The sequence below is a fragment of the Bidens hawaiensis genome, unplaced genomic scaffold, assembly GCF_021521415.1.
Source record: "Bidens hawaiensis isolate Kalapana, Puna unplaced genomic scaffold, B.hawaiensis_p1.1 tig00012057_1, whole genome shotgun sequence".
Lineage (NCBI taxonomy): Eukaryota > Viridiplantae > Streptophyta > Magnoliopsida > Asterales > Asteraceae > Bidens > Bidens hawaiensis.
Window position 1 is genome coordinate 291,964 of NW_027491968.1, and position 27,538 is coordinate 319,501.

A 27,538-nucleotide genomic window follows, 5' to 3' on the forward strand; every position below is an offset into this window, starting at 1 on the left:
GACTTTGATGCATTAAAATGTAAGGTGGCATTCATGTGTGTGGTTTTGTGAACTAAATGTGATATTTGTTTCCATTTGTATATCAATGTTTTCATGATTTGAAGGATATGATTTACCGTTAAGATTGAAACTTAATCAACTGTTGGGCCAAATGTAATCATAGTAAATATTAAGTAAGTTAGGGATATGTGCAAGTGCACGATCGTTTAGTTTGTTATGATGTTAGGAGAACGGGGTTAGCAGGGTCGAAGAGGCGAGTGCTTCATTAAAAATTCATATTTTATGATTGTGTCACACATAATCATAAGTATTAATTTGGAGACAATATTAATTAAATTTAAATTTCAAAATATAATAGCCAAAAGCAGTTTTTCAAACTCTAGCTTCTAATCAGATAAACAGGGCATTCACAATTTCCGTCAACAATTCTGGTTCACATCTCACACAAAACAAAATTCATACTTCGTACTTGATCTCATTCAGAGTTTTATCCGACTAAAGTGTTTCAGGAACCACCGAATAACTTTAATAAGTCAATGTGTCCGAAATCTCCAATACTAACTCGGTGAGATTCCTTTGTCTTGGAATTACCCATTGATCTTATTATAAAACCAATTATATGCATACTAGTTTTCAATCATATAAAATCAATCAGGCTATACAATGTACTTTAAAACCTTAAACCCATATGCGATCACCTTATTATATACTAACGAATCAATTTCTTTTTTAGTTATGCTTTTTATTTTTAATCAACCCGTCAATCAATTCTTAGCGTTTGATTTAGTTTAGTTTATTTTGTCAAGTTAGTATAAATAATTAGACAAATCGTGTAATATTAACCATATGCTTCTTGTGAATACGATATTCAACTTGTGATGTCTATCTAGATTAATTAGGTTTTTGCATGACTTGAACGACGATAATCAGTGTCGTAGATGCCGTCGCAATTATGATTGTTTTGGTTTCTGTAACACCCCGGCTTAAGCGGAAACGCCCGAGTGTGACGTACAGATTGCTCAAACACACGTGGCACTATTAAGTGACCATAATAACATTAATTCATTTAATAAGCCAAGTAACACAAGTTCGAAAGTAACAATACAAGTTCAAACCAAAACATAACCATAACAATAGTTCTTTTATTGAAATACCCTAAGTAATCTAAGTGTCTTCAATACTTCAACCTCTAATCACGGTACCTGTAACATATGTATAAAATATGGTCAGCTATAAATATAGCTGGTGAGTTTCCACAGTTTAAATACGTACATAAAAACCATACAATTCATAGACATGTGATAAACGAGCAAGTCATTTCCAGTTGGTACAAACAACGTACTTGGATAATCGCGCAAGTAAGGTCCTTTCCAATTGGTAACAACCAACGTACTTGGATAATGAGGCCCTTTTCCACTCGATACAAATGGACCAGAGTGCAAAGGGGGGGCATATGATCATACTTAATAGGCTTCCCAATCGTGCAAGTAATATTCGTGCAAGTAATACAAGTAACACACAAGTCCATATACGAATTGTAGTTTTGGTAATAGAAGAAATAATACTTGAATTTTTATAAGGATACATATGCTACCCCAAAACATTAAAACATTAGAAAGGGGTGGTGAAAAACTCACCTTATAAATAAGGTAATAAAAGAAGCTCGAAAGCGTTGAAGAATGAAACAACCGAACGCGTCACGAAAGCCGAAGCGTGTGATCAATACCAACTAAAATAGATAAACAAAAATAAGACTCAATCGATAACCTTTATTGAATATTTCATGTTATTTTGTATTCTTTAATTATAATATTAACATTTAAGTTTTAATGGAAATTTGGTTATTAATATGATTTAAGTATCCTAGCGGCGTGAAAACGAAGTTTATACGTTCAAAAAGCTTGAACTATTGGTTATAAGTTATAATTATAATTATTACGTTGACTAAACGATTTCTAGGAATTTAAAGTTTACCTTACGTTTATTAAACGATTTTTAGTTACGGTTTACGAAAACGAAAAACTCGGTTTTTAAGTGTGAATTGGTGAGATATATTTTATAGTTAATTTATTTAATTTTTATTTAACTTAAAAAGGTTTCTATAATTTTATTTTGATTTTAAATGATTAAAAAGGATTTATTAATTAGGTGAAAAATTAAATAAAAGGAATATGGCTGCCCCGGGTTTCGAACCCGGGTCTTGAGGTTTACATGTGCAGTGTGTAACGAGTTAAGCTAGGGTGAACATTCGTTTATGTTTGGTTTCCCTTGTTTAAATATAATAACAGTTTCTAATAATTTTGGTTAAATAATAATAATAATAATAACATGTTATATCAAAAAAAAAAAAAAAAAAAAAAAAAAAAGGAAAAAAAGCCTGCGTGACCCGGGTTTCGAAACCAGGTCTCTTGTTTGATTTCCTAACATGTTAACCAGTTGGTCTAAAGAGCAATTCAGATTAAACTTGAAAAATATTATATATATATAATAATGAAAATTCATCTTCTTTATCAAGAACATAAACCCTAAATTTTACAATCGATTAATCTGTTCAAGGTTTGGTGAAATTAGTTTAGGGTTTTTAATCATTGATGTTACGACAGTACAAATCATATAACAATTACCTTAATATGTTTTTTTTTGATCGAAACCCAGTTGCCGGAAAGAATTTATAAGAATTCCCAATTACAGATTACTCAGTGTACTAGAGGGGGATTGAGAGGAATGAGCGAGTTGCAATGGAGCTTAGGCCCCTATTTATACTAATAATTTGGAGCGTATACCTGTTAACCGGGCAAATTGATTTCCGTAAATTCCGGTGAGTATCACGGGATTGATTAGCTGTTTAAAGGTCGTTATATCGTAATTAATATATTGATTATGCCATAATATGGACGACAATTGAATTTTATACACTTAAAATGATGAAAAAATGAGTTTAAGGGTGGTGGTGGCCACCTCCGGCGCCGGATTCCGGCGGCCGGAGACCCACCGGAAAAATGGGATAGGATGGGCGGGGTTGGGTTTAATTTATATGATTTTATTATATAATTTAAATAGATGTTACATTTTGAACCCTGAAGTTTAATAAACCTTTTAAATGGAAAATAAATCTCTTTTAAGTTAATATAAGTTTTCGAAGTTTACACTTTTGGCTTTAAACTCTATAACCGAATTATATAACATTTTGTTTTGGGTTGTTTACGCGTTAGAGCGGGTTATCGATAAGCCTCGAGTAATAAATGAACGAACGTTTGAACATAAATGTCGGGAATACTTTATTAATAATCAATAATACATCGAAACGGCCCATCGGGCCGGGTTTACAAATACAAATACGAATCCAAAAATTGACGAATGTCACAGCTTCCACTGCTGAGGCCGTGGCAATTTGCCATATCTATAGGCCTGTAAACGAACCGAACGTTCGGTGAACTATCGTGAACCGTTCGGCGGGAAGTCTGTTTATGTTCGTTTATTTAATAAACGAACGAACATGAACAAAAAATTTGTGTTCGTTTAATTAAACGAACGAACATTAACACATGTTCCGTTTGTTCATTTATGTTCATGAACGTTCGTTTATGTTTGTTTATTTATGTTTGTATATGTATTAATAGAACATAATTAAATATTATATGGATAGGTCAACTGTATTTGCTAATTTGTGTTCATTTAAGTGTTTTCATATAAGTTCGTTTATATTTGTGTTCATTTACATTTGTTCATGCATGTTCGTTTATCTTTGTTCAGTTATGTTCGTTTAGATTTTAAACAAACGAACACAAATGTCTATTTTTAAATAAACGAGCATGAACATAAATATTTGTTCGATAAAGTGTCCGTGTTCTTTTAAAGTTAAATGAATGAACATGAACACACTCTTGTTTGTGTTCATTCGATTCGTTTACCCCTTCTCATTATTCACATCGATGAATACATCGATCTCAATCTTTAGGCTCTGCCGATTTTATTTGTGTTCGTGAACCTTTCGTGAACACATTAATTTCCTCAATGAACGAACACGAACATAAAATCTCGTTCGGTAAGTGTTCGTGAACCGTTTGTGAACACATTATTTGCTTAGCGAATGGACATGAATAAAGCCCTGTTCGTGTTCGTTCGGTTCGTTTACAACCCTACATATCTATCTAGGTTAATTAGGTTTAGCCACTGTCCTCGTTCCCACTTATACAATTAGCTATATATAAAGAAAATTACGCTGCTACAAGAACAAATTTTCTGTTAGGGTAAGAAGGGTGGTTACTCAAGGTACCTTCTTTCTCACCAATCCCATAAATCATGTCATTTACAGCTCATATATTACCCTAAAACTATTTAAATAATATGCAACACTTCACTCAACTATCTCAACTAACTCTCTCTCTCTTTCTCTCTCTCTCTCCTACTAATTTCATCAGGTAGCAGTCCACTAATATTTTTGATACCCTAAAAGCCATTTAAGGTGACAACGACAATGTTGACTATAGAGTATAGGGTATGGATACCCGATGTAAGGTCACCGCTGATGCCTCTCTCCTTAAAAAAATAAAAAAAATAAATAGGTAACATGTAGTGACTCTTAATATGCCTGAAAAACAAAGTAACCTATTTTTGAATTATTTTTTTGCTAATTCAGGCAAGCTTCTCCTTTCCTAGTAAACCCATTTTAAGTTTGCTACTTCTTTTTTGCATTAGCATATAGATTACTTGCAAGTTTCGTCAGGGTTAGAATTTAGAAAGAAGCTCAATTGGTTAGTGAGAAGAATCTTTATTATTAGTTATTACAAATACAACTTCGATACATGATATTAAAAAGTAGATAACTCACAATTTTAGCTAATGTTGTAAATGCATATGATAAAAGACTTTCTTCTTATCTTTGACTTCTTTCTTCATCTCTTTAACTTTTCAACCCCGTTTTTTAATATAAATTTATAGTTAAGTTAAAAAAAAGGGTTTGTGAAGGAGGGAGACGTCGAAGATACAAAAAAGCACTGCATTTGGTTCAAAAAGGTACGATTGTCGTAAGTAATACATAGTGGTGTGGTATAGCCAATACTAATTTGCCTAACCAATCCACATAAAAAATAAATGATCAACATGATTGTAGATTAATCCTTCCAACTGTGTCTCCCCAGTTAACAAATTAACCACCCGATAACAACTAGCTAACAATATCAGGTCCAGACAATGATCACTTACCACACCACCGAAAAATTAGAACATATATATGTGTACATGAAACCACGAAGCATATACACAATTCTCACACCAGAGTATCTCTACGACAATACCACCCATCGTTTTCATATGCAAGAGTTAATGCACGAAGCCTCAGTTAACGTAAAATTTCATAAAGATGCACTGTCGCCGTCCATGCTTGAATAAGTTATGCATCCAAGATTGAGTTTCTATTAGAAGCTAACACATTACACATCACACATCACATAAATTCATAATCAACAAATCATCAAATGTTTCAAAACCTTCTTTTTTTTGTTCTTAACTTGATGATGAAGAATAAGCCATGAGGACATAAAGTCTTGATCACCTCACTTCACCTCACCTCACCTCACCTCACCTTGCCTCTCTAATCAATTGCTCACCCACACAAGAAACCAAACCAAACCATTTTCAAATCGATGTCATCAAAGTAGTTGCCATTAATTAGCCAATTGAATAACTAATCCCCCACCAGAGAATAATATGTTGTTGACGGACAATTCACAGCTCCACTTCACCCCTTCTCTCCGGCAACCACCGTCCACCACCACCACCACCTAAATCCACCGTCAAGATTCAACCTTTAACATGCAAAACTCAACCCCATCATCCACCACCACTCTCTTCACAATCTTAACCCTCACCACCCTCCTCTTCCTCCTCCTACTCCTCTCCTCCTCCCTCCGACACCCACCGCCACCGCCCTCATTCTCCGACCCATACCTCTTCCCACACCGCCCATCCACCGCCCAATACCACAACCACCAGCTCCTCTTCACCACCACCAACAAAACCACCCCACCCACCATCGCCTACTTCATTTCCGGATCCTCCAACGACTCCAGACGGATCATCCGACTGCTGTTTTCCATCTACCATCCGAGAAACCAGTACCTGCTGCATCTTGACCGCTCTGCACCGCAAAAAGAACGAGACTTTTTGGCCCTGACGGTCCAATCGGTGGCTGTGATTTGGGCTGCACAGAATGTGAATGTGATTGGGAAAGCTGATCTTGTTACGCCGAAAGGGTCGTCTTCGGTTTCAGCTACTTTACATGGTGCTGCTGTTTTGTTGAAGCTGAACCCTGATTGGGATTGGTTTGTTAATCTCTCAGCTGATGATTATCCACTTGTTACTCAAGATGGTATTCTTTAGTTTTGTATACCTACATTTATCATTTTCACAATTGCCCCCAATTTTGTTGTTCTAGGGTTTGTTTGACAATGTTTTTTGCTTGTTTCAAGATTTCTTTTTTTGCTAATTATGATCTTGAATTGGTTTAAGTTTGTGTTTTTAGAGCCCAATCACCCATAATGTGATCAATATTAGCAATTGGTTTGGTTTAATTTTGTGTTCTTGAATTTATTTTGATTTTAAATCTTTTAAGTCACAATATTGGTGTAGCAATTTGTGGTATTTGTTGGTTTTTAAGTTCTTTCACAAAGGCATTTATCTATAGTTATTGTTTTGTTTTGTAAATTGGGATTTTTTTTTTATTTTGTAAACCTAACTTTAACCTTTTTCCAATTGCCCAATTTTGTTGTTCTAGGGTTTATTTGACTATATTTCGTGCTTGTTATTCAAGATTTATTTTTTTGCTAATTATGATCTAGAATTGGTTTAAATTTGTGTTTTTAGAGCCCAATCACCCATAATGCAATTAGTTTGGATTAGTTTTGTGTTCTTGAATTGATTTTGATTTTTGAACCTTTTAGGTGTTAAGTCACAATATTGGTGTAGCAATTTGTGGTATTTGTTGGTTTCTGAGTTCTTTCGCAAAGGCATTTATCTATAGTTATTATTTTTTGTAAAATGGGATTTTTTTATTTTGTAGACCTAATTTACCCTTTTTCGAATTGCCCAATTTTGTTGTTCTAGGTTTATTTGACTATATTTCGTGCTTGCTTTAAGAGTTCTTTTTTTGCCAATTATGATCTAGAAATGGTTTACTTTTGTGTTCTTAGAACCCGATCACCCATAATGTGATCAAATCTATCAGTTAGTTTGGATTAAAGGCTTCTTGATGTGTACTTTTTTATTTTTTCTAAAGTATCATCCTTGCATTGATTTTGAGATTTTTGGGTGTTTGGTCACGTTGTTGGTGTAGCAATTTGTAGTCTTTGTTGGTTTCTGAGTTCTTTCACATGGGCATTTATTTATCATTATTTTTTGTTAAATGAGATTTTTTTTATTTTGTTTACTTGTTTGTTTCATAAAGTACTGAACTTTGTGTTTACTTTTGGCTTTTGTTTGTTTGAAGATCTTCTTCACATTCTATCGTACCTGCCTAAAGATCTCAACTTTGTGAATCATACAAGCTACATTGGATGGAAAGAGTATGTCAGTGTTATTCTTACTTATTTTAACAGGTAATTTGGTAGCTATTATTGAGGTGCATGATAACATGTGTTTTCATTGTAACAGGTCAAGGATTTTGAGACCTGTGGTTGTTGACCCGGGCCTTTTTCTTGATGAGCCGAGTGAGATCTTTTATGGCACCCAAAAAAGGCCATTGCCAGATGCCTACCGGTTGTTCACAGGTAAGTTTTCAGTTCTTCCAGTTTATTATTATAGCTGTATACTAATGTGTGCTAGAAGACACTTTAAAACGCGATCTTTATAATCTTTGTGGTAGTACAATTGATGTTGTAAACCTGTTTTTTAAAATATGAACAGAAAAAAATTACACTGGTAATGCGTAATTAAAGCATTCAGGAGTGCTATTCAGTTAAATTTTATACTTTAGAATTTTTTAAAAGAATATATTTTACGAACTAGTTATGTTTTTGTACAACTGAATGTTATCGTAAAAGAGGAAAAAGTGGAGGTTTTATATCAGTTCAGGGGTTGTTTGGTCATTTTAGAAAGGGCTAACGTGTAAAGAGGTTAATCCGTAATCAGCATTTTTTTATCAAGGCCACCAAACTATTGGAACTACTTATAAATCACTCAAGTTTGTATCCAGTTTCGTTTATACCAAATCAGGCAAAAAAAAAAAAAATCTAAGTTAGAATCAAGATATTCAGAACATCGGTTGGATTTCGATTGGTATCTTTTTTTAACGCTACTACAAACCTAAATCTGAGCCTCATTAATTTTAATAAACAACTTAAATTTGGTCATATCTTGGTAAAAACTTAAATTTGGCCATATCTTGTTAAAAAGGGCATGGTGAATGCATATTTGAAGTTCACATCAAGCATTTGACATAAAGGGTAGAATCTTTTTATTCTAAATTAGTTTTGTGAATTTGCTTTAGCTATTAAAATAAACGTATGCATACATTGTAGCTTTTTTTCTCCCAAATATACACAATAAATATTAAAATTAAACTCTTTTATCTGTTATTTATTTCAACTTTTAAAAGCGCTAGGATTCAAACTTATAACCACCTGAATTACTGAGGCATGGAAGTTATGTGTAATTTGTGTATTATTTTATCACTTCACTTCAAAACTGTTTCTCAATTAGGAAGTAGATGACATAATTTAGATTGTGTTTTGTGTGAAAATCATGAAATTCATCTAACGCGTGACAAATGTTTCATTTTTATGTTCCGGCAGGTGCACCAACATCTATATTAACCCGCAAGTTTGTGGAATATTGCACTTTAGGAACAGAAAACTTACCTAGAACCCTACTCATGTACTTATCCAACAGTCTTTCATCCCAATCTATATACATCCCGACCGTGTTATGTAATTCTCCTCAACTAAACAAAACTGTTGTAAACCACAATTTACTGTATTCCGCATACGACGCCAAACGCGAACCAAGACCCCTCAACTCAGATGATTTTGATGATCTAGTCAACAGTGGTTCAGCTTTCGGTTCTATGTTTATTCACGATGATCCGGTTCTTGACCGCATTGACCAAAAATTACTGAACCGTGGTCAAGGTCAACCGGTTCCAGGTGGGTGGTGTTTAGGTGGGTCTGGTGATGAAGCTTGTAACATTTGGGGTGATGCCGATGTTTTGAAACCGGGACCAGGGGCTAAAAGGTTGGAGCAGCGTATGGTCGAGTTACTGTCAAATGAGACTTTTAGTTCCAGTCAGTGCATCGTTGAATGATATGGTTTTGCCCTTTTGAGTCGGGTGTCGGTTTTATAGATTTACAGTTGAATTTTTTTGTATATGGGTATCTGCATCAATCAAGATGATTTGGTCTCCTTTTCTGTTTCTGTTCTTTGAAGCAATATAGGATTGTAGTTGGCCTCAGTTTTAAGAAAACTTGAACACAAAAAATGTTGTAAAACAAAACCAATGTTTTGACCCTTCACTCTATTGGTTAACTGGTATCAAAACTGGCTACCAGCTTTTGAAATGAAGAGATAGGAAGTTACAAGTTACAAAATTATGTTCTCATGTACTTAATTCACTAGAGCCAACAAGTAAGTTGGCTTCTTGGTGCAAAGGAAAAAGTAGTAGTTTATGGAATAAAAAATCGTAGGTTCAAATTCCATTTGTGATGGTTCTGTTTTACAACCACTAGGTTGGTGTCCTGCTCTATAATCAAATAGTTATGGGTTTTAGTTTTATTTGAGACACATGGTAGTTTTATTTTGAATGTTGTGTTAAGGGTAGATAATTTCTGCATAAAACGTCACTTGTTATGAATGTTGTGTTAAGTCATACAAGGTAGATAATTTCTGCATAAAACGTCATTGCTACATCCACCATTTTTAGTATTGCTATACATGTATAACTTTTGCAAACTACCCTAAACAATTTGTATAACATGTATTGAACTTTATTTATTGTTATAAAGGTATGTATTAAGGGTGTTCACGGTTCGATTTTAACCTGTGAAACCGTCTAAACCGTTCATCGGTTTGGTTTCACAGTTTTTTTTTTTTTTCTATAGTTTTTGGTCAGTCGGTTTCAAATTTAGAAACCGTAATGAACGGTTTGGTTTACAGTTTTTACCAAAAACCTATCGTATAAAACCGGACCGAACCGTAAGATTTAATAATATATATTAACTGTTTAGATATTTAATAATATATATTATATTAAGTTTAAGTTAAAAAAACTGCACTTAAGAGTATTTGAAGTTTAAAACGCATTTTGTGGGCTTTGCATTAGCCATCAAACTCTCAAAAGTTCCTTGTGTATCTTTCTATTATGTTGGAAAAAAAGACTTTCATTTTGTTAAGTTGCACTATCGGTTATGTTCATATTTCAAGGATTGTTGGCTTTATAAGGCTAATGCTATGTTTATTGTTAGATGTTAATCTTGTTAACTCTCCAAGCTTCCTCCATTGTTAAGTTTTATGAATTTTGGCTTTAACTTGTATCCTGCACTTGTATATTGTGTAATTGTTATAAAGGCTTAATAAAGCCCAAACCGTGAAACCAAACCGGAACCAAGCTGTTAATAACGGTTTGGTTTGGTTTGGTTCGGTTCGGTTTTAAATCTTTACAGTTCGGTTTTGGTTTTCGATAACTAAAAACCGTTGGTAACGGTTTGGCTTCGGTTTGACCCAAAAACCGTCAAAACCGGACCGTGAACACCCTAGTATGTATAACCTTTTTCGTGTATCATACAGGCCTAGTAACCTCATATATCCCGTATGATACATGGAAAAGGTTAAACAATTTGTTTAACTTTTTAGTGATATAATATGTAAGCGGTGTTAGCCTAACCTGACCCAAGTTAAATTCATTTTTCTTTAACTCTCTAAGGAATGTCCCATATCAAGTATCTCTACACATTTTTCAACATAACTTGTTATACGATTCATGACAAAAGTTTTATGTTTTTAGACGAGTATGATACTAGATGATACTTGTATGGCTATCTAATTCAATCACATATCTGTTAAATGAAAACTAAATATATTAGTATATTATAGGGATGAGCAAATGGTTCTAGGTACAGTAACAAAACTGGTACCGTTGATATAGATTCGGTACCAAGTATTTGATGTTTCAGAATTTATACGGTACTAATACCAGGACTGGTACCCATTATTAGAGATTTTCAGTATTGATATCGAGTTCATCTATAGGAGTTACTAAAGATAATATTGGAGAGCCCGATAGTCCGATACAAGTCCAAGCCTTTTCTAATTTGATTCAAAAGTGAGCTTAGAGGTGAAAATTAGCGCATGCACCGGGGGTCAAATATATACGACTTTTGAAAAGAATAATTCCAACGTGTCAGCATCCCGTTGGCTGAATGATAAGCGAGTTGCATCATAGTCATACTCAAACACGCTTTGGAGTTTAGAGCGTAGTAGGCGGCCCAACACTTCACTCTTAACTATTATACAATAACCACCCTTTATAATATATCCTCTTAACATTTTCACCCTTTTGTTACAAAATAACATAATTAGATAACACCACACAACCTAATTTAAACATCTAATCATAAGCAGAGATACATGCTTCAAACACCTTTTTTTAATTTATAACTGAATTTGTTAAAAAAAAATATATACTTATCATTTCAAAAAATACAGTTTTAAGTCAATATACATTATTAGTATCGATACTTTTGCTTCATAGAACAACTCTTTTTAAATTGTTCTTTTATGGTGACTAACATAAGCTCAATATTTTCGACAACACATTATAAAATGAAAATTGTATATAATCTAAAACTACTTAAATAATATTTATATATTTTTTTAAAATGTATTAAGTAGCATTGTTGTGCTTTAAACAAGGGGTAGCAAAACATAAGCAAGTCATTTATTTGTGTATACGTAACAAGCAAAGCAATATATACACCAAATTACATCAAGCACACATGCAAATAAAAACACAAGAAAAGTCGTACACATAAATACAACAAGCCTACGTAAAGAACCGATGTTAAAGATAACATAGATGTTTAAAATTGCATTGTATACATACCTATACATAATAATGCACTTATGTCTACATGTTTACATGAAAATTGTTGAATAATTACAAATCCATACGAGATAAACCCGAATTTGTTATTTGAAGTCCTGATTTTAAACTACGTACTTACAAACCTCAAAAACTCATGCCCTTTCACTTCATAAATAGATTCAACCCAATTCAAATATCGAAGTCCACTATCCAAAATTTTCAAAAATTCGAATTTAAACATCCCTGTTAAAACTTAACAAATAGAGTGAGTGTACATAGGGATGAGCTCGGTACCTATGCTGAAAATACTGGTCTCGAAAATCACAAAATCTTGGTACCGGTACCGAAATATTCAGTACGGTACCGGGACGTTACCGGTATTAAATGTCAAATTCAGGAAATACCAGTACCATACAATCCCGAAACTCAAAATTTGGTACGATTCAGTACCGTCGTACCAATTTCAGTACTAATACCGGTACCAATCAGTACCTGTACCGAATTTGCTCATTTCTAAGTGTACATGTGTTTAGTTTAGACTTTAGAGTGTAAGTGAGTGGGGTTTAAACATTTGAGGCAATAGAAATAGGAAGTGAATATTAAAAGGGGTGAAAGTGAAACCAGTGAGTAATGTCCAGAAATGAGACATCCTTTCCTTGCCATTCATCCGTATATCTCTGTGTCACAAACAAACACAATGTTGTTGATAATTTAAGGTACCCCAAAACATTAAACAACAACTACTTCACGCCTCCTCAAACAAACAAACCCTATGGCCTCTGACCTTGATTCTTGTCTGATTGTTGACGATGATGACCTCCTTAACTTCTTAGACGATGAAACCAAACCCCCCTGTTCTTTCACTAACCCTAAAACCCTTGATTACAACCCTTCTTTTCCTGTAAGTTTTTTATAAAATTAATACTATGGTATATGTTTTCATGCACTTGTTTGTTGTAATTGGTTTTAATTTGGGGAAAGTGGTTAAAGGTTGAAGCTTTATGTGTTAAAGATTGAAATAATGTGTTTTAGGAGTTAGCAGAAGAAGAACTTGAATGGTTATCGAACAAAGACGCTTTCCCCGCACTCAACGACATCTTTTCCAGCCCGAACCAGACCGTTACCGTTTCGATTCTTGAAAACAACAGCAGCAGCAGTGGGAACAGCAATAGCCATAGCATCACTAGCTACTGTGGAAGCCTCCATTTGCCGTTAAATTACCCGGTGCGTAAGCGGTCTAACCGAAGGCGCAGAGGGAGGCAATGCTGGTGGTGGAATCAGGTAATGGAGGTACCGAGTTTGAGTTCGTTACCTAGGCCACCATCAGCGGGTGGGGCTGGACTCGGGAGGAGGTGCCGGCATTGTTTGGCGGAGAAGACACCGCAATGGCGGGCGGGGCCAATGGGGCCGAAGACTTTGTGTAACGCGTGTGGGGTGAGGTATAAGTCGGGGCGGTTGGTGGCGGAGTATAGGCCGGCTAACAGTCCGAGTTTCTCGGTGGCATTGCATTCGAATTCGCATAGGAAGATTATGGAAATGAGAAAGAAGATGCAGGCTGGGTAGTAGTTTTAGGATGGTTTTTCTGGTTATCAGAAATAGTTAGGTTTAAGGGTCAGGGTCAGGGTCAGGGTCAGGGTCAGCATTTCTTTGAGTTACTATTTCAGTTTTATTTACTTGTATTCATTGATTTAAAAGAAATGGCGAATCGAATGATTTTCGATGAATTAACCATTTAGGGGCTTTTCTTTACTAAATATTGCAATGTGTGATTTATGGTTGGTTTGCAAGTAGCAAGCTTAGTGTCGCGAAGTGATTTGTTTAGGCGGGTCGTGACACTAGGATAAACGGGCTTGATCGGTTGGGACCGCTTCTTCAAAGGGTCGGACCAAAACTGTGTAGGTGTGAAGTTTGGTGTGTTTGTACTTTGTGGTGAACATGTGAAGGGCTGACCAACTAAGAATGGTGGTTGTCTTGTGATTTGATTAATTGCTAGTCACACTTGGTTTGCTTTGTGGGTTTTGGTCAGGTAGCATGTGGCCCGTGACATATGGTTACTCGATCAATCTAAGCTAGACACCTAGGTGGGGTGCAACTGAATGTAAAAGACTAAAATCACAAAACATAATCGTAATGAAAAAAATTACATTTTTAAGTACACAATATTTATGGGCAATTTTCACAAACACTACATGATATCAATCATGTATCTTCTTCTCTCTAGCCGTCACGGTCGCCTATCGCCACTTTCAAGACCCTAGCCATTGTCGATCTCAACACCGCTCGCCTTGTTTAATATGGGTTAGAAGCAGCTTATAGTCATGACTCCATGGAACACATGCAGAACCTATAGGACTTGTTAATATATGCAACTTGAAAAGGGTAGTTTTTACTTCTGATCATCAGCGAAAGTTTAAGCCTCTCTATGACGAACTAGCATCTATTGGAGAACATGTTGCTAAGATAGACATGTTGAAAATATTTAAATATGTAATTAAACATCAAACATAATTGTTTATCTAGTTTCGGTTCTTACTCGTTTTTTATGTTTTTCTATGATGAGTTAGTGTCTGTGTAGTGTACTATAGGAAACTATGTTGCTCTATGTTTGGGCTTAAGACAATTTATTGTGGGCTTGGGCTAAAATTTGTTGTTGGTTGTATAGAAGATATCCAGTATCCTAACAACCTAGTCACCAAGATAGTCTGCTTGATTACCGCTTATAAAAGAAAGAGAGAGTAAATGACAGCGTGAGGGCATATATCTCAGTTTGGTCGTCTTCTTTGTCATTGGCTAAGAATCTACACAACTTTGTGTAGTTTTCAATCGTCTTATTTAGATCTTTAGAATGACGTCTTTTATCTAGTTCCGTTCTATTTGATTGGTATGCCTTTGATTCATTGCGATGGTGAAGTTGTCTTGGTTAGAGTTTAGGGTTTTGATTTGTTTGTGGAGGTCCTTTCTTTGGAGACCTCCAATGGCGACTTGCTTCCTTACCCATTAAGAATGGGGGTTTGGGGTTGTATTTGGCGGTAGAGGCTTCCTCTTATGCGTTTATGGCCTCGAGAGCCCAATCGTGGGTGCTTCAGGATCACATTTTGCGAGACAATGGTATATATGGGATGGATTTTGATTATTCTTGTGCTCTAGCTTGTCTTCGTGATATGATTCCAAGCGTCGATTTTAGCAGTTTCTCTAACAAAGAGACCGCCCCCTCTAAAGCCCAGCATGCATTGGCGAGCGCTCTTTTTAGTAAAATTGTTCACGACATGGAGTCACACTTTAATATGACAAGCAGACAAAAAGCCATTTTTGAGTGTCTACAAGCACCACATGCTTAAGATTTTCTTCTTGCTATCCCTATAGATGGGTTAGGCCAGCATATGTCTCCAGTGGAGTATCGTAGTATCCTTAAGTATCGCCTCATGATTCCTCTATTTCCGGTTGATGAGATATGTCTTGTTTGTCGTAAGGCGTGTTTAGACTCATATGTGAAGCACGCGGTGCACTGTAAAGCGCTCCCGGGATTCAAGTACCGACACGATCTGGTTAGGGATATGCTCTTTGATATATTCAGGCGAGCTGGAATTTCTGTTAAAAATGAAGCACCTGTGAATTGCCTGACTGACCCGTCGGAGGGAAGATCATCTCTTCGACCAGCTGACATTTTGGTGTTTGGATGGATAGGAGGGAAACACGTGTGTGTGGATTTAACAGGGGTTTCTCCTTTGGTGAGCTTAGGAATGAGTGGTTTCGCAGTCGGTCAAGCCGCATTAAAAGCTGCTTCAAGTAAGGTGGCAAAACATGAAAAGGCGTGTCTTGACAATCAACATGTATTTATTCCTTTTGTTTTTGACACTTTTGGTTTCCTCGCGCCTGAAGCTGTTGAGCTACTTACCCGTGTTCAGCGGGTCATGCATAGTAATGTTATGACTCCAAGATCAGCAAATATAGTTTTTAAAAGATTGGATTTTGCGATTCAAAAAGGGGTAGCGGCGCAGCTTGTTGCCCGCTTGCCTTCTGTTTCGATGTAATTAAAATTTAAGCTTAATTTAAATAATTTGTTTTTAGTTCTTGAATTGTTCTTGACGTTGAGAAATGTTTCTATGATGATTTTGAATTAAAGTACTAAAGTTGACACTTGACAGCGTGCTTTCTAGCTCTGATCTTTTAATGAGTGGGTTTCGATGTGTTGTTTATAACAATGTGCTCAACTTTCTAGCTCTGATCTTTTAATGAGTTTTGATTAGGCTTTTGTGCATCTGACTCATTACAACAGCGTGGCTGAATCGTTGCATGTTGTGTCCAACTTATTGCCACAAATAAATTCCCCTAAAATTCAAGCATTGACATGCAACTTACTCTAACGTCTTCCTAGGCTTTTTGTAGGAAAAGAAAAAACGTTTTTTTTAATACAATAGTCGGCCCGATATTCGTGGGAGAAAGATGAAATAATTAAAGAAAGTTTGAACGTGGACAATACAGTACTAGTTTGATGTATAATATAATCAAATGAAATAATTAAAGATAAAAGGCTTTCAATTTTTGACATAATATAATCAAATGTATCCTTCATTGTACAGTACTAGTTTGATGACTTGAAAGATTCCGAATAACAGTAAAGTTATTCAGGTTAGATTGCGGTTTGTAACTTAAAAGATTAGCTGTGGATGTGGTGGTGCACAAAAAAGCCGGTTTCTCGAACCGGAACTGACTATTAACCGAAACCGGTTTCGGTTATTAATTACCGCTAGCATTAGTGGTGGATCCAGAAAATTTTTCCAGTAGGTTCACTATTTTTAGACGCTCAAGTTTCATAGTACTGGATGCAAACATTTCTAGGTCAATTCGAGTTGGGCAAGGGCGGCTCAACCATTTTAGGGTCCTAAAGCGAATGAAAATTCGGGGCCTTTTACAAAAAATAAATTTTTTTTGTTTACAATCCTAACACGCACAGAATTAGCTAATAGGATTTCATGTGGGATGTAATTTTAGCTATTACGACTCATACAATTACAAATATGTCATCGTTATAAACCATTTCCCCCTTTACTAATCGTAAGAGTCAAAACAAAAAAATAATATAAATACTAAACGCATGTTTGTGAAGAAAGCTAGCCTTTGAAAATATTGAACTCATGCTCGGGTTGACTCGTTTACAACCTTAATCATTGCAACATCAATTTATAGAACAATGAAATTAGTAATTTGGATGAGTAATTATATAAATTAATAACAGACCCATAATAAGGTTTTATTTGATACACTCCATGTAGTTTGTGTTCCATTTGACTCTTTAATTTCCTGCTTCACAATTGCACACAGTAATATGTGGTACATGCCGACTGACTCATGAAATAAATCCTTCAAAATTAAAATAAACAAGTTTCAAGACCATAGGTGATTTCATCAAATATAAAACAAGCATACCTTTTTGGATCACGCTTGTCCATTTAGGGGGGGGGGGGGGGGGGATATGCATAAGACGGGAATCAAACCCCGGGTGAGACTATAGGGGGACAAAGTCTTTACCACAAACCATGGCTTATTTTGTGTACAGATTCACTCAACATTTTACATGTAGATTCACTTCAATATTTTATATAGACGTTCTATTGAAAATCCGCAACTCTGGTTCCCGTAAACCCGTATCTAACATACTAGATCTGCCCCTGGCTAGCATAAAAACCAGTCCCAGGCCCATTCTAACCAACGTTTCCTAATCGGTTTTGAGTATTGTTCATCCACCAATTTAAAACCGGTTACTCAAAATCGGGTTTCTAGGTTTTTATTATTATTTTTTTTAATCCCAACTATCATCTTTCGGTCGCTGCTGGTCCCAGCCAACAAAATTGGTGGCTGACGGTCCCACTTTTAACGTATTTGTTCCAAACCATTCGCGACTGACGGAATCCTAACGCCGTTACTTGCAGGTTGCATGAAATACGATTTTGGCCGGAAAAGTAACATTTTTTGTAGGAAAAGTCAACCTGAACACTGCCACCATCACCAACTGACTCACCACCAACCAACCACCACTACTTCCGATTCCGACGATGGTTCTAGGGTTTCGACAACCCCAATAATTGGGGCTATTACTAGAAAAATGTTCCTAAATGTCCAATCCAAGGTTACAAAAATGTTGGGACGAAAATGTTGAGTTTTCCAGGAAAAAAGTGAGTTTTGAGGCCAAAGACGTTTTTCCGGCAACCTGCAACTAACAACGTTAGGATTCTGCTAGTCGCAGACCGTTGAGAACAAGTGTGTTAAAAGATGAGACTGTAAGCAGCTAATTCATTAATTGGGACCGACGATGACCAAAAGATGATAGTTGTTATTAATAAAAACTAATACAACTTTTTTTATGAACATGCTATTTTTTTTTGGTCGGTTAACTGGTTACGGCTATAGCCTAACCGGTTTCATAGGTTAGGGTTTTCAAGATACGAAAACCAGTTATAAAACGAACCGGTTTTGACCATGCTGACAAAAAAACCGGTTCAGTTGATAACCAGTTAACCGTTTTGTGTTTCTACGTGGACGGTGTGGATGTATATTTACAACCCAGGCCCAGCTAAACCATGAGCTTCTAGAGTTCTAGGAATAAAATGTGTTAGTGGGTTGAAACTTGAAGCCCTTGTAGGCCCAATCAAATTAGAACAAAACAACAAATAAAAATAACGGCCCAAAATTGTTATCAATTCAAACAACTTTTCTGGCTTATACACGGGGCCAGTCCTAGCTTGGCCCATAAAAACCGAATATCTCTTGGAGTGGGGCTTCTAATTTGAAAATTGTATATATCAAACAATTTCAATGGCCGTTTTGTTGTAATTTGTTTTGTTTAATTAAAGTTTATTTTGATGATAAAATAAAAAAAATAAAAATATTTCAATGCACGTTTGAACACACAAGATTTAAGGAAACGGGTTTTTAGATAAATTTTTAGTTCAGGAATAGAAATAAAATTAATGTTTTTATGACGTGAGAAACAAGAACCGTGTGCTTTTATCCTCAAACCCATTCTGTGCACTATAATGTTGAAATGGCAATATTTAGAAGCCATTAATTAAGTGCAACACCATTGTGGTCGATTTGGAGAGCATAAAACGAAAATCTTCAACAAGTCAAGCGCGATACAAATGGTTGTGAAAGAGAAAACAAACTCGTATCTTTGGATAAAGAATCATGGCAAAATATCATATTCTAGAATGGAAGTAAGTCAAAGTTTCATAAAGTCGGATTGTTAATGGATGTAGTCTGTTCTCTTATGCCACGCAAAGGCAGTATTGACCAATGCCACACAAAGTAGTTTGTTTTTGTTATGTTTTTTCTGTATCAGCGTAAGAAGGTAGTTTGATTAAAATAAAAATTTTTCACACAATTTGTGAGTTAACTTTTTAACAATTATGATCTAATAAGCATGTATAGCTATGTCATGATCATATCTAACAACTGAATTGAATATGGTCATTTCCAACCCGCGTCGTACACTTATAGCTTGATTCTTCAGTTTTATATTCTTAAATTTCATTTATATTTATTGCAAGTAGACATTAAATAAAAAGGTCATAGATTAAAGGCATTTTTTCGCATTAAAATTGAAATATATCCATTTATATTCTATTTTGGTGAGTGTATGACCCTTTTTCAGTTGATACTTCAATTTTTTTTTTTTTGAACATTCAAGCTTTCCTCCTACTATTTACATTATACCGCCAATGCCAGGAATCGAACCCTGGACCTCTCACCAAAAGGCCAAAGCCTTTACCATCCCACCAAAGTGGTGATGGCATTGATACTTCAATTTTAGAAGTGGAATCATCACTAACATCCAATACTAACCTAAAAGTAAAAGTGAAACAATAACATTAGTCTAGATGTTTGTTCATATATTTATATTGTGTCTTTAATTCAGTGCCGTCAAAATATCAGTTCATGTATAAAAAACTAAGCCTATATAAAGTTAAGCCTAAGACATTTATTTATTAGAATCTTTTTATTTGGCAAGATATTAATAACTTTGGTCTCGTATCTAATTATAAAATCGTGTCTCATGCATGATCATATGCATGCCAAGTACTCGAGTTGAGTATGTTGTGGGTAGGGATGAGCTCGGTACCGACCGGTATCGAAAATCCCAATCCTGAAAATCGTAAATTTTTGGTACCGGTACCGGTACCGAAATGTTCGGTTCGGTACCGGTACAGTACCGGGACGGTACCGGTATTTAAGCCAAAATTTGGAAATACCGGTACCATACCGGTCCCGAAAACTCAAAACCTTGGTACCGATTCGGTACCGATACCATACCGATTTTTGCTCATCGCTAGTTGTGGGTATTGTGTATATCCATTAGTTGTTAAAAGTGACCCGTTGGATTTTTTTTAACTAAATTTATTTGTAATTTTTTTTAATTTTAAAAAATTTTATCATAAAAAAACTAGAAACATAAAAACCAAAAACTAGAATACTCACAAATTATTTTGTTATCTAAAGACAAAAGAAAATACAAATAAAGTGAAAATACCGGTATTTAAGCCAAAATTCGGAAATACCGGTACCATACCGGTCCCGAAAACTCAAAACCTTGGTACCGATACCATACCGATTTTTGCTCATCGCTAGTTGTGGGTATTGTGTATATCCATTAGTTGTTAAAAGTGACCCGTTGGATTTTTTTTAACTAAATTTATTTGTAATTTTTTTTAATTTTAAAAAATTTTATCATAAAAAAACTAGAAACATAAAAACCAAAAACTAGAATACTCACAAATTATTTTGTTATCTAAAGACAAAAGAAAATACAAATAAAGTGAAAATATTTGCGGGTATAATTAAGATAAACGAATATTATGTTTCGGGTAATTAGAGTATATGTATTGTCTACTGTCGTATTTGTCTTGTACCAAAAAAGAAAAAACAAACTAAAACTATTGTTAGACACGAATGCCTCTCCTAAATACTTTGAATTTACCCATTGATTCGAGTTCATTTGCTATCCATTCTTAAAAAAAATTCAAAATAATGATAAAAACTGTTGTTTTTATCACTTTACGATATTCATACTTGTTTTTAACTAAATACAATATAAACATATGAATAATACATATGTAAATGATTTATGCAATATATTCTTATTATACGCGGGTTTGAATTAAAGAATTGATCATTTCAGAGTAAGCTTAATATAAATTATGGATTAAAAAGTACACAATATTTAATATGAATATAATTAATATTAGATTAAACAGAAAAAAAAAATAAAGAAAAGAATGGTTGGACTGGAACATGGAAAACTGGAATAGGTCTTTGATTTAACGCTCTGATTTTGACAATTAATATTTCCCCCAATTTTATTGATCTTCGATACTTTGTTTTTAACTTAAAACATGTAAATTATTAACCAACATGACTTACACGTCTATTTGTGGTTTTAACATAGTTTATAATTCTTTAAAAAAATGACAGAGACAAATTTAGAAGATATCTAATTATTATAGATAATAATTTACATGTTTGGTGTCGCAAAAGCCTCCGTCATTTTACGGCACCCTACTGGTAGTGTTTTTTTGTTTTATTATTTTTTTTTAAGTTTCGGTCTGTAATAAACGTAATAAAAATTTACCAAACGTGAATTTTCTTTTGTTCTTTTTTTTATTATTTTATTTTGGTTATGGTATCTTACGATATATACTTAACAAAAACAAATGTACATAAGTTTTGTTGAAAAGAAAAGAGAGTTTCCAACTTTTATCTGCCAACCTTTCTCTAGCACTCAAAGAGGAGCTTTTGCCTTTGCCTATGCCTTTGAGAGAGAGAGGGAGGTGATTCATTGCATGCTTGGTCGGCCATTGCAGCTTCATTTCAACACTTCTTAACCCACACACCACTATTTTATCTCCATTCTTTATATATTTAAAAAAATAAAATAAAATAACAGGCTCTCAGAAATCATAATTCCAGTTGCCAACAGACGTGGCTGTGTGTAGTTTTGCTTCCTTATTAATTTTTCAGTGCCCCCATATAATACAATTTAATAATCTCTTTCTCACCCTAATCAAAAAGGCCTTTTGATTCATTGCATTTGATTTCATTTCTTTTTGCCTTCAAAAGGGCTGCTTCTTTTACTTTTACCAAGATCATAAAGCTACCTTCATGGATCTTTCTTCTTTCTTCTCAAATGGGCTTTTTAGCTGCTGCTTCTAACTTCCCTCAGTTCTTGGAAAAAGGAATTACTTAACTTGATTCATTCTTTAAAGGTGTGTAGTAGATCTTTCATACCCTCTTCTTCTTTCAATCTTTTTATTGGTTAATTTCTTCAATTTATACTTTTTTAAATATTGTTTTGATCAATGGAAAATGACAAAGTTAACAACTTTTCTTGTCTTTATGAGTCTTTAAACTTTCTTGATTTGTTTGTTTGATCAAAAAGGACAAAACTTTATTTGAGTTTCTTGATTTTAAGTTTGGATTCTTATCACCCTTTTAAATATATAATCTGCAGATTGATTAACACTGATTCTTGAAGATAATCATGATGATTATGATAGTTTGACCAAGATTGAAGAATATTATTGACTGACCACCCACAATGTCAAATGTTTTGGGGCTAACACTGGTGTGGACCATAAAGATTTTAGTTTCAACTTTCTTGTTTCTAAATTGCAAGGGATTAAATTCAGATGGGAAGTTTCTTTTGGAGTTAAAGAAAAACATTACTGATGGATCAGGTTACTTAAAAAACTGGAGTCCATGTGGATGGACTGGTGTGAGTTGTACATATGATTATTACAACCCTGCTGTCTGGTCTCTTAATCTTTACTCCATGAATCTTTCAGGAACCTTAAACCGAAACATAGGCGGTTTGGGTTCCTTAACTTACCTTAATCTTTCATCCAACAGTTTTACTGGTCACATCCCAAAAGAAATAGGAAACTGCTCAAATTTAGAAAATCTTTTCTTAAACAGCAATCAGTTCGATGGAACCATACCGGATGAGATCGGTAAGCTCACTCGTTTAACTCGTTTGAATATTTGCAATAACAAGATATCCGGGTCAATCCCGGAAACATTTGGTCAGCTCTCTTCTTTGGTTGAGTTTGTCGCGTACACGAATAATCTCAAAGGCCCGCTCCCCCATTCGATTGGAAACATAAAAAATTTGACTACGTTTCGGGCCGGGCAAAATGGTATGACTGGAAGCATACCCGCAGAGATTGGCTGGTGTGAAAGTTTAGTATATTTCGGTGTGGCGCAAAACAGTTTTGATGGGGAGATACCAAAGGAGTCCGGGTTGTTAACAAAGTTAACTGATTTAATTCTTTGGAGTAATCAGTTATCCGGGTTGATACCGAAAGAGATTTCGAATTGTACTCATCTTGAAACACTTGCTTTGTATCAAAACAATCTTGTTGGTGAGATCCCAAAAGAATTGGGGAAACTTAAGTACTTGAAGAAGTTGTACTTGTACTGAAACGGGTTAAACGGGACGATCCCGACAGATATAGGGAATCTTTCGTTAGCAACCGAGATTGATTTTTCTGAGAATTATTTAACAGGTGAGATCCCGACAGAGATCAGTCGAATAAGCGGGCTTACATTGCTGTATCTGTTTGAAAACCAGCTTCATGGGGTGATACCGAGTGAACTCGGTACCTTGAAGAATTTATCAAAGCTTGATCTTTCAATAAACTCACTAACGGGCCCGATTCCATCAGGGTTTCAGTATCTGCCTAACATGTATCAGTTGCAGCTGTTTAGCAATTCGTTAAATGGCAGCATTCCGAAATTGCTCGGGTTGTATAGTCGGCTTTGGGTGGTGGATTTTTCGGATAATGATTTAACCGGGAAGATCCCTGCGTATGCATGTTGGGGTGAGAATCTGATGCTGTTGAATCTCTAATCTAATGATCTGTATGGGAATATCCTGAATGGCATTGTGAAATGCAAATCACTCGTGCAGCTTCGGTTAAATGGGAACCAGATTACGGGTAACTTCCCTTCTTTAATCTGCAAGTTAGTGAATTTGTCCGCAATTGAGTTGGGTGGAAACAGGTTCAGCGGTCCAGTTCCGCCCGAGATAGGGAACTGTCAAAAGTTACAAAGACTTGATCTTTCGGGTAATCACTTCTCATCTGAGTTACCTAATGAAATCAAGAAGCTTACACATTTGGTCACATTTAACATTTCTTCAAATTTGATCACTGGAAGAATACTGTCGGGGATTCTGCGTTGCAAAATGCTTCAACGACTTGATTTAAGCGGGAACCAGTTTTCGTACGATATACCTCATGAGCTTGGCGCGCTTTCTCAGCTCGAACTTCTCTTGATTTCGGATAATAGTCTCTCGGGCAGCATCCCCACGGCCATAGGTAACCTCTCTTGGTTGACGAGTTTTTCGGTTTTCATACACCCTAGAGGACAGAGAAAAAATTACATAGTAAACTGTCGTTTATTACTATGTACATTACAGTTCACAGTAAAAAAAGAGTGTATGAAAAAAAAAGGCCTTTTACTTTTTTGTATACCTGATCTAAACTAAAAATATCATATATACCAACTTTAAATGAACTTTTACCTAATGACTGTTTTACTGTTTTACCACAGGTAACCTCTCTCGGTTGACAGAGTTGCAGATGGGCAGTAATTTTCTCTCGGGCGAGATCCCACCCGAGCTCGGTTTACTAACGAGCTTGCAGATCGCCCTAAATCTCAGCCACAACAACCTCTCGGGCACCATACCGCCCAACTTGGGAATCTCATATTACTCGAAGAGCTTCTAAACAACAATAACTTAACCGGTGAAATCCCGAAAACTTTCGGAAATCTCTCAAGCTTAATGACATGTAACTTCTCATACAATAACCTCAAAGGCCCAATACCTTCAGTACCATTATTCCAAAACATGGCTCTCTCCAGCTTCACGGGTAACGACGGCCTTTGCGGTGGCCCGTTACCTAGCTGCGACGGTTCTTCGAATTCTAACCCAACACCACCATCTTCAGACACCTCCAACTCTTCCAGAGGCAAACTAGTAACCATAATTGCAACTGTTATCGGTGGCGTTTCGCTTATTCTTATTGCAGTCATCCTTTACTTCATGAAAACATCCACGGGTCGAAATCACACGTCTCCAGAGGACGATACCGACGGATCATCACCGAACTCGTCGGATATTTACTTCCCACCAAAAGATGGATTCAAATTCCAGGAGTTAGTTGATGCAACTAGAAACTTTCATGACAGTTATGTCATTGGGCGAGGCGCAGCTGGGACAGTTTACAAGGCGGTAATGCAGTCGGGACAAACGATTGCAGTCAAGAAGTTCGCTTCCAATCACGAATCAAGCACTATCGAAAACAGCTTCCAAGCGGAAATACTGACTCTTGGAAAGATCAGGCATCGAAACATCGTTAAGCTTTACGGTTATTGTTACTATCAGGATTCGAATTTGCTTCTGTATGAGTACATGGCAAGAGGTAGTTTGGGTGAACTGCTTCATAACGGTTCGTCGTGCAGCTTGAACTGGCCCACGCGGTTCACCATTGCGCTTGGGGCCGCTCAAGGCCTTGCTTATTTACACCATGACTGTAAGCCTGGCATTATTCATCGAGATATCAAGTCAAATAATATCTTGCTTGACGAGCACGATGAGGCTCATGTTGGTGATTTCGGTTTGGCAAAAGTCATTGACATGCCTCAGTCTAAATCCATGTCAGCTGTTGCGGGTTCATACGGTTACATTGCTCCTGGTATGCAGCCTTATTCATTTTATGACAATGTAACATAGATTAAATATTAATAATTAATCACTTTTGTTCATGTGTTATTGTGCAGAATACGCTTATACAATGAAGGTGACCGAAAAATGTGACATATATAGTTATGGGGTAGTTCTGTTGGAACTAGTAACAGGACGGGCCCCAGTGCAACCGCTGGACCAAGGGGGTGATCTTGTTACTTGGGTAAGAAGTTATATTCGGAAGCATTCGTTAGATCATGGGATACTTGACGCTCGTTTGGATGTTGAGGACGACGAGCGTGTGGTGAACCACATGATTTCGGTTCTTAAAGTTGCTATAATGTGCACGAATATGTCACCCTATGATCGGCCGTCAATGAGAGATGTTGTGTCGATGTTGATTGAGTCAAACGAACGAGCTGGTAATATTGTTGCTACGGTATATGACGAGCCTTCTCAATGAGCGAGTGTATGTATGTATTAGTTTACATATATTAATTAACCAATATAATTATGATTCTAATTTTCTTGGTATTGTTTTGCAACAATATTTGATGAGAATGTACATACATTTCCTACTCTAGTTTGTGTTACTCTTTGTCTATATTATTTAATACTCGATTTTACTGTCATTGTAAGCCCGAATTTGTTGTGGTTTTGTCACCTTCACAAGAATATGTCGTGTCGTGTTCTTATACAGTTAAACTTGAATTATGTCAAACTCAAATATGCATATGAAACAAGCTTTACCACAGTTTGTGGGTGCCTCATAATGCTAGTCCATTGTGATGGTGCAATTTGCATAGATTGAAACACAAAAGTCAAAGAAGTCAATATTCTTGAACCAGTACTCTGTGACAGTGAGTGAGTAGTTGGTAATGAAGCAGCCAACTGATAATGGCTTTCTGCTGCTCAAAGGACATCCTATATTTAAGAAATAATGCAATATTATTTGTGAAAATTGAATGCTTGATAAATATATACATGTTTGGCTTGCTAATTTGACAAATCTCATGATGCATTCACCAATCACTAGTACAAAAATACCCTTCTAACGGGATCACTCCTAAAGGGTGTATCTCCCTCTCAGAAGCGGTTCTAAAACTAAATCCGCTCCTAACTTGATTAATAAGATTTTCTCCTCTTAGAAGAGGTTCTAAAACTCAAAACCGCTTCTAACTTGAATAAATTAAATTACTATATTCACAAAATAAAAAAAAATGTTATTCCATACAAAAAAATAAACTGTTATATTGCCAAAATTATACAAAAAGCTGCTATATTACCAAAAGCTAGCTTTAGAAGTCACAATACAAAGGAAGAGCCAAATAAAAAACTAAAAATAAAAGTTTGACTTTTAAAGTCAAAGAATACATTTTTGGATTCAAAACTGGAATGATTAATATTAAAAAGGATACAAATACCAAAATATGCATGTAAAAAGGGTCTTACACAATATAAAGTGATTACAATTTACATGTACATCTATCTATCTATTCTAATAAAAGAAACTAATTTTAGACACATATCGCTTCATGGTTAAACCTCGCAATTTTTTCCCCTCCTAAACTAATACCCATATCATAGATCAATAATTATTCACTTTCTTTTTACATTCCGTTCATGTTATATCTATAACATGATTAAATTATTCAATTTCTTTTAAACTCTATTTATATTATATCTATACAATTTTATAAAAATAAATAGTTACATATTATACT

The 27,538-nt window shown here is 35.4% G+C and overlaps 1 protein-coding gene and 2 pseudogenes across 2 annotated transcripts; all 3 read left to right on the top strand.

Moving 5' to 3' along the window:
- The first annotated feature begins 5,719 nt into the window (after nt 1-5,719).
- Nucleotides 5,720-9,518, top strand: LOC143539795 (beta-glucuronosyltransferase GlcAT14A-like). Its single transcript, XM_077033006.1, has 4 exons — nt 5,720-6,370; nt 7,487-7,562; nt 7,651-7,766; nt 8,790-9,518. The coding sequence occupies exons 1-4, from the start codon at nt 5,815-5,817 to the stop codon at nt 9,296-9,298; spliced, it is 1,257 nt and encodes a 418-aa protein (XP_076889121.1). The 5' UTR covers nt 5,720-5,814; the 3' UTR covers nt 9,299-9,518.
- Nucleotides 9,519-12,845: 3,327 nt separating this feature from the next.
- Nucleotides 12,846-14,222, top strand: LOC143539808 (GATA transcription factor 1 pseudogene; annotated as a pseudogene).
- An 8,043-nt stretch (nt 14,223-22,265) lies between these two features.
- LOC143539796 (uncharacterized) lies at nt 22,266-26,287 on the top strand (annotated as a pseudogene). Its single transcript, XR_013136497.1, has 4 exons — nt 22,266-22,332; nt 22,578-24,444; nt 24,680-25,824; nt 25,910-26,287. The product of XR_013136497.1 is annotated as an uncharacterized LOC143539796 (transcript).
- Nucleotides 26,288-27,538: the final 1,251 nt, after the last annotated feature.

What these genes read in the sequence shown, in the direction of transcription:
- LOC143539795 (XM_077033006.1), top strand. Translation starts at nt 5,815, where the DNA reads ATGCAAAACTCAACCCCATCATCCACCACCACTCTCTTCACAATCTTA. An exon ending in TCCACTTGTTACTCAAGATG is followed by an intron (nt 6,371 to 7,486) that starts GTATTCTTTAGT and finishes GTTTGTTTGAAG; the next exon opens with ATCTTCTTCACATTCTATCG. An exon ending in AGCTACATTGGATGGAAAGA is followed by an intron (nt 7,563 to 7,650) that starts GTATGTCAGTGT and finishes TCATTGTAACAG; the next exon opens with GTCAAGGATTTTGAGACCTG.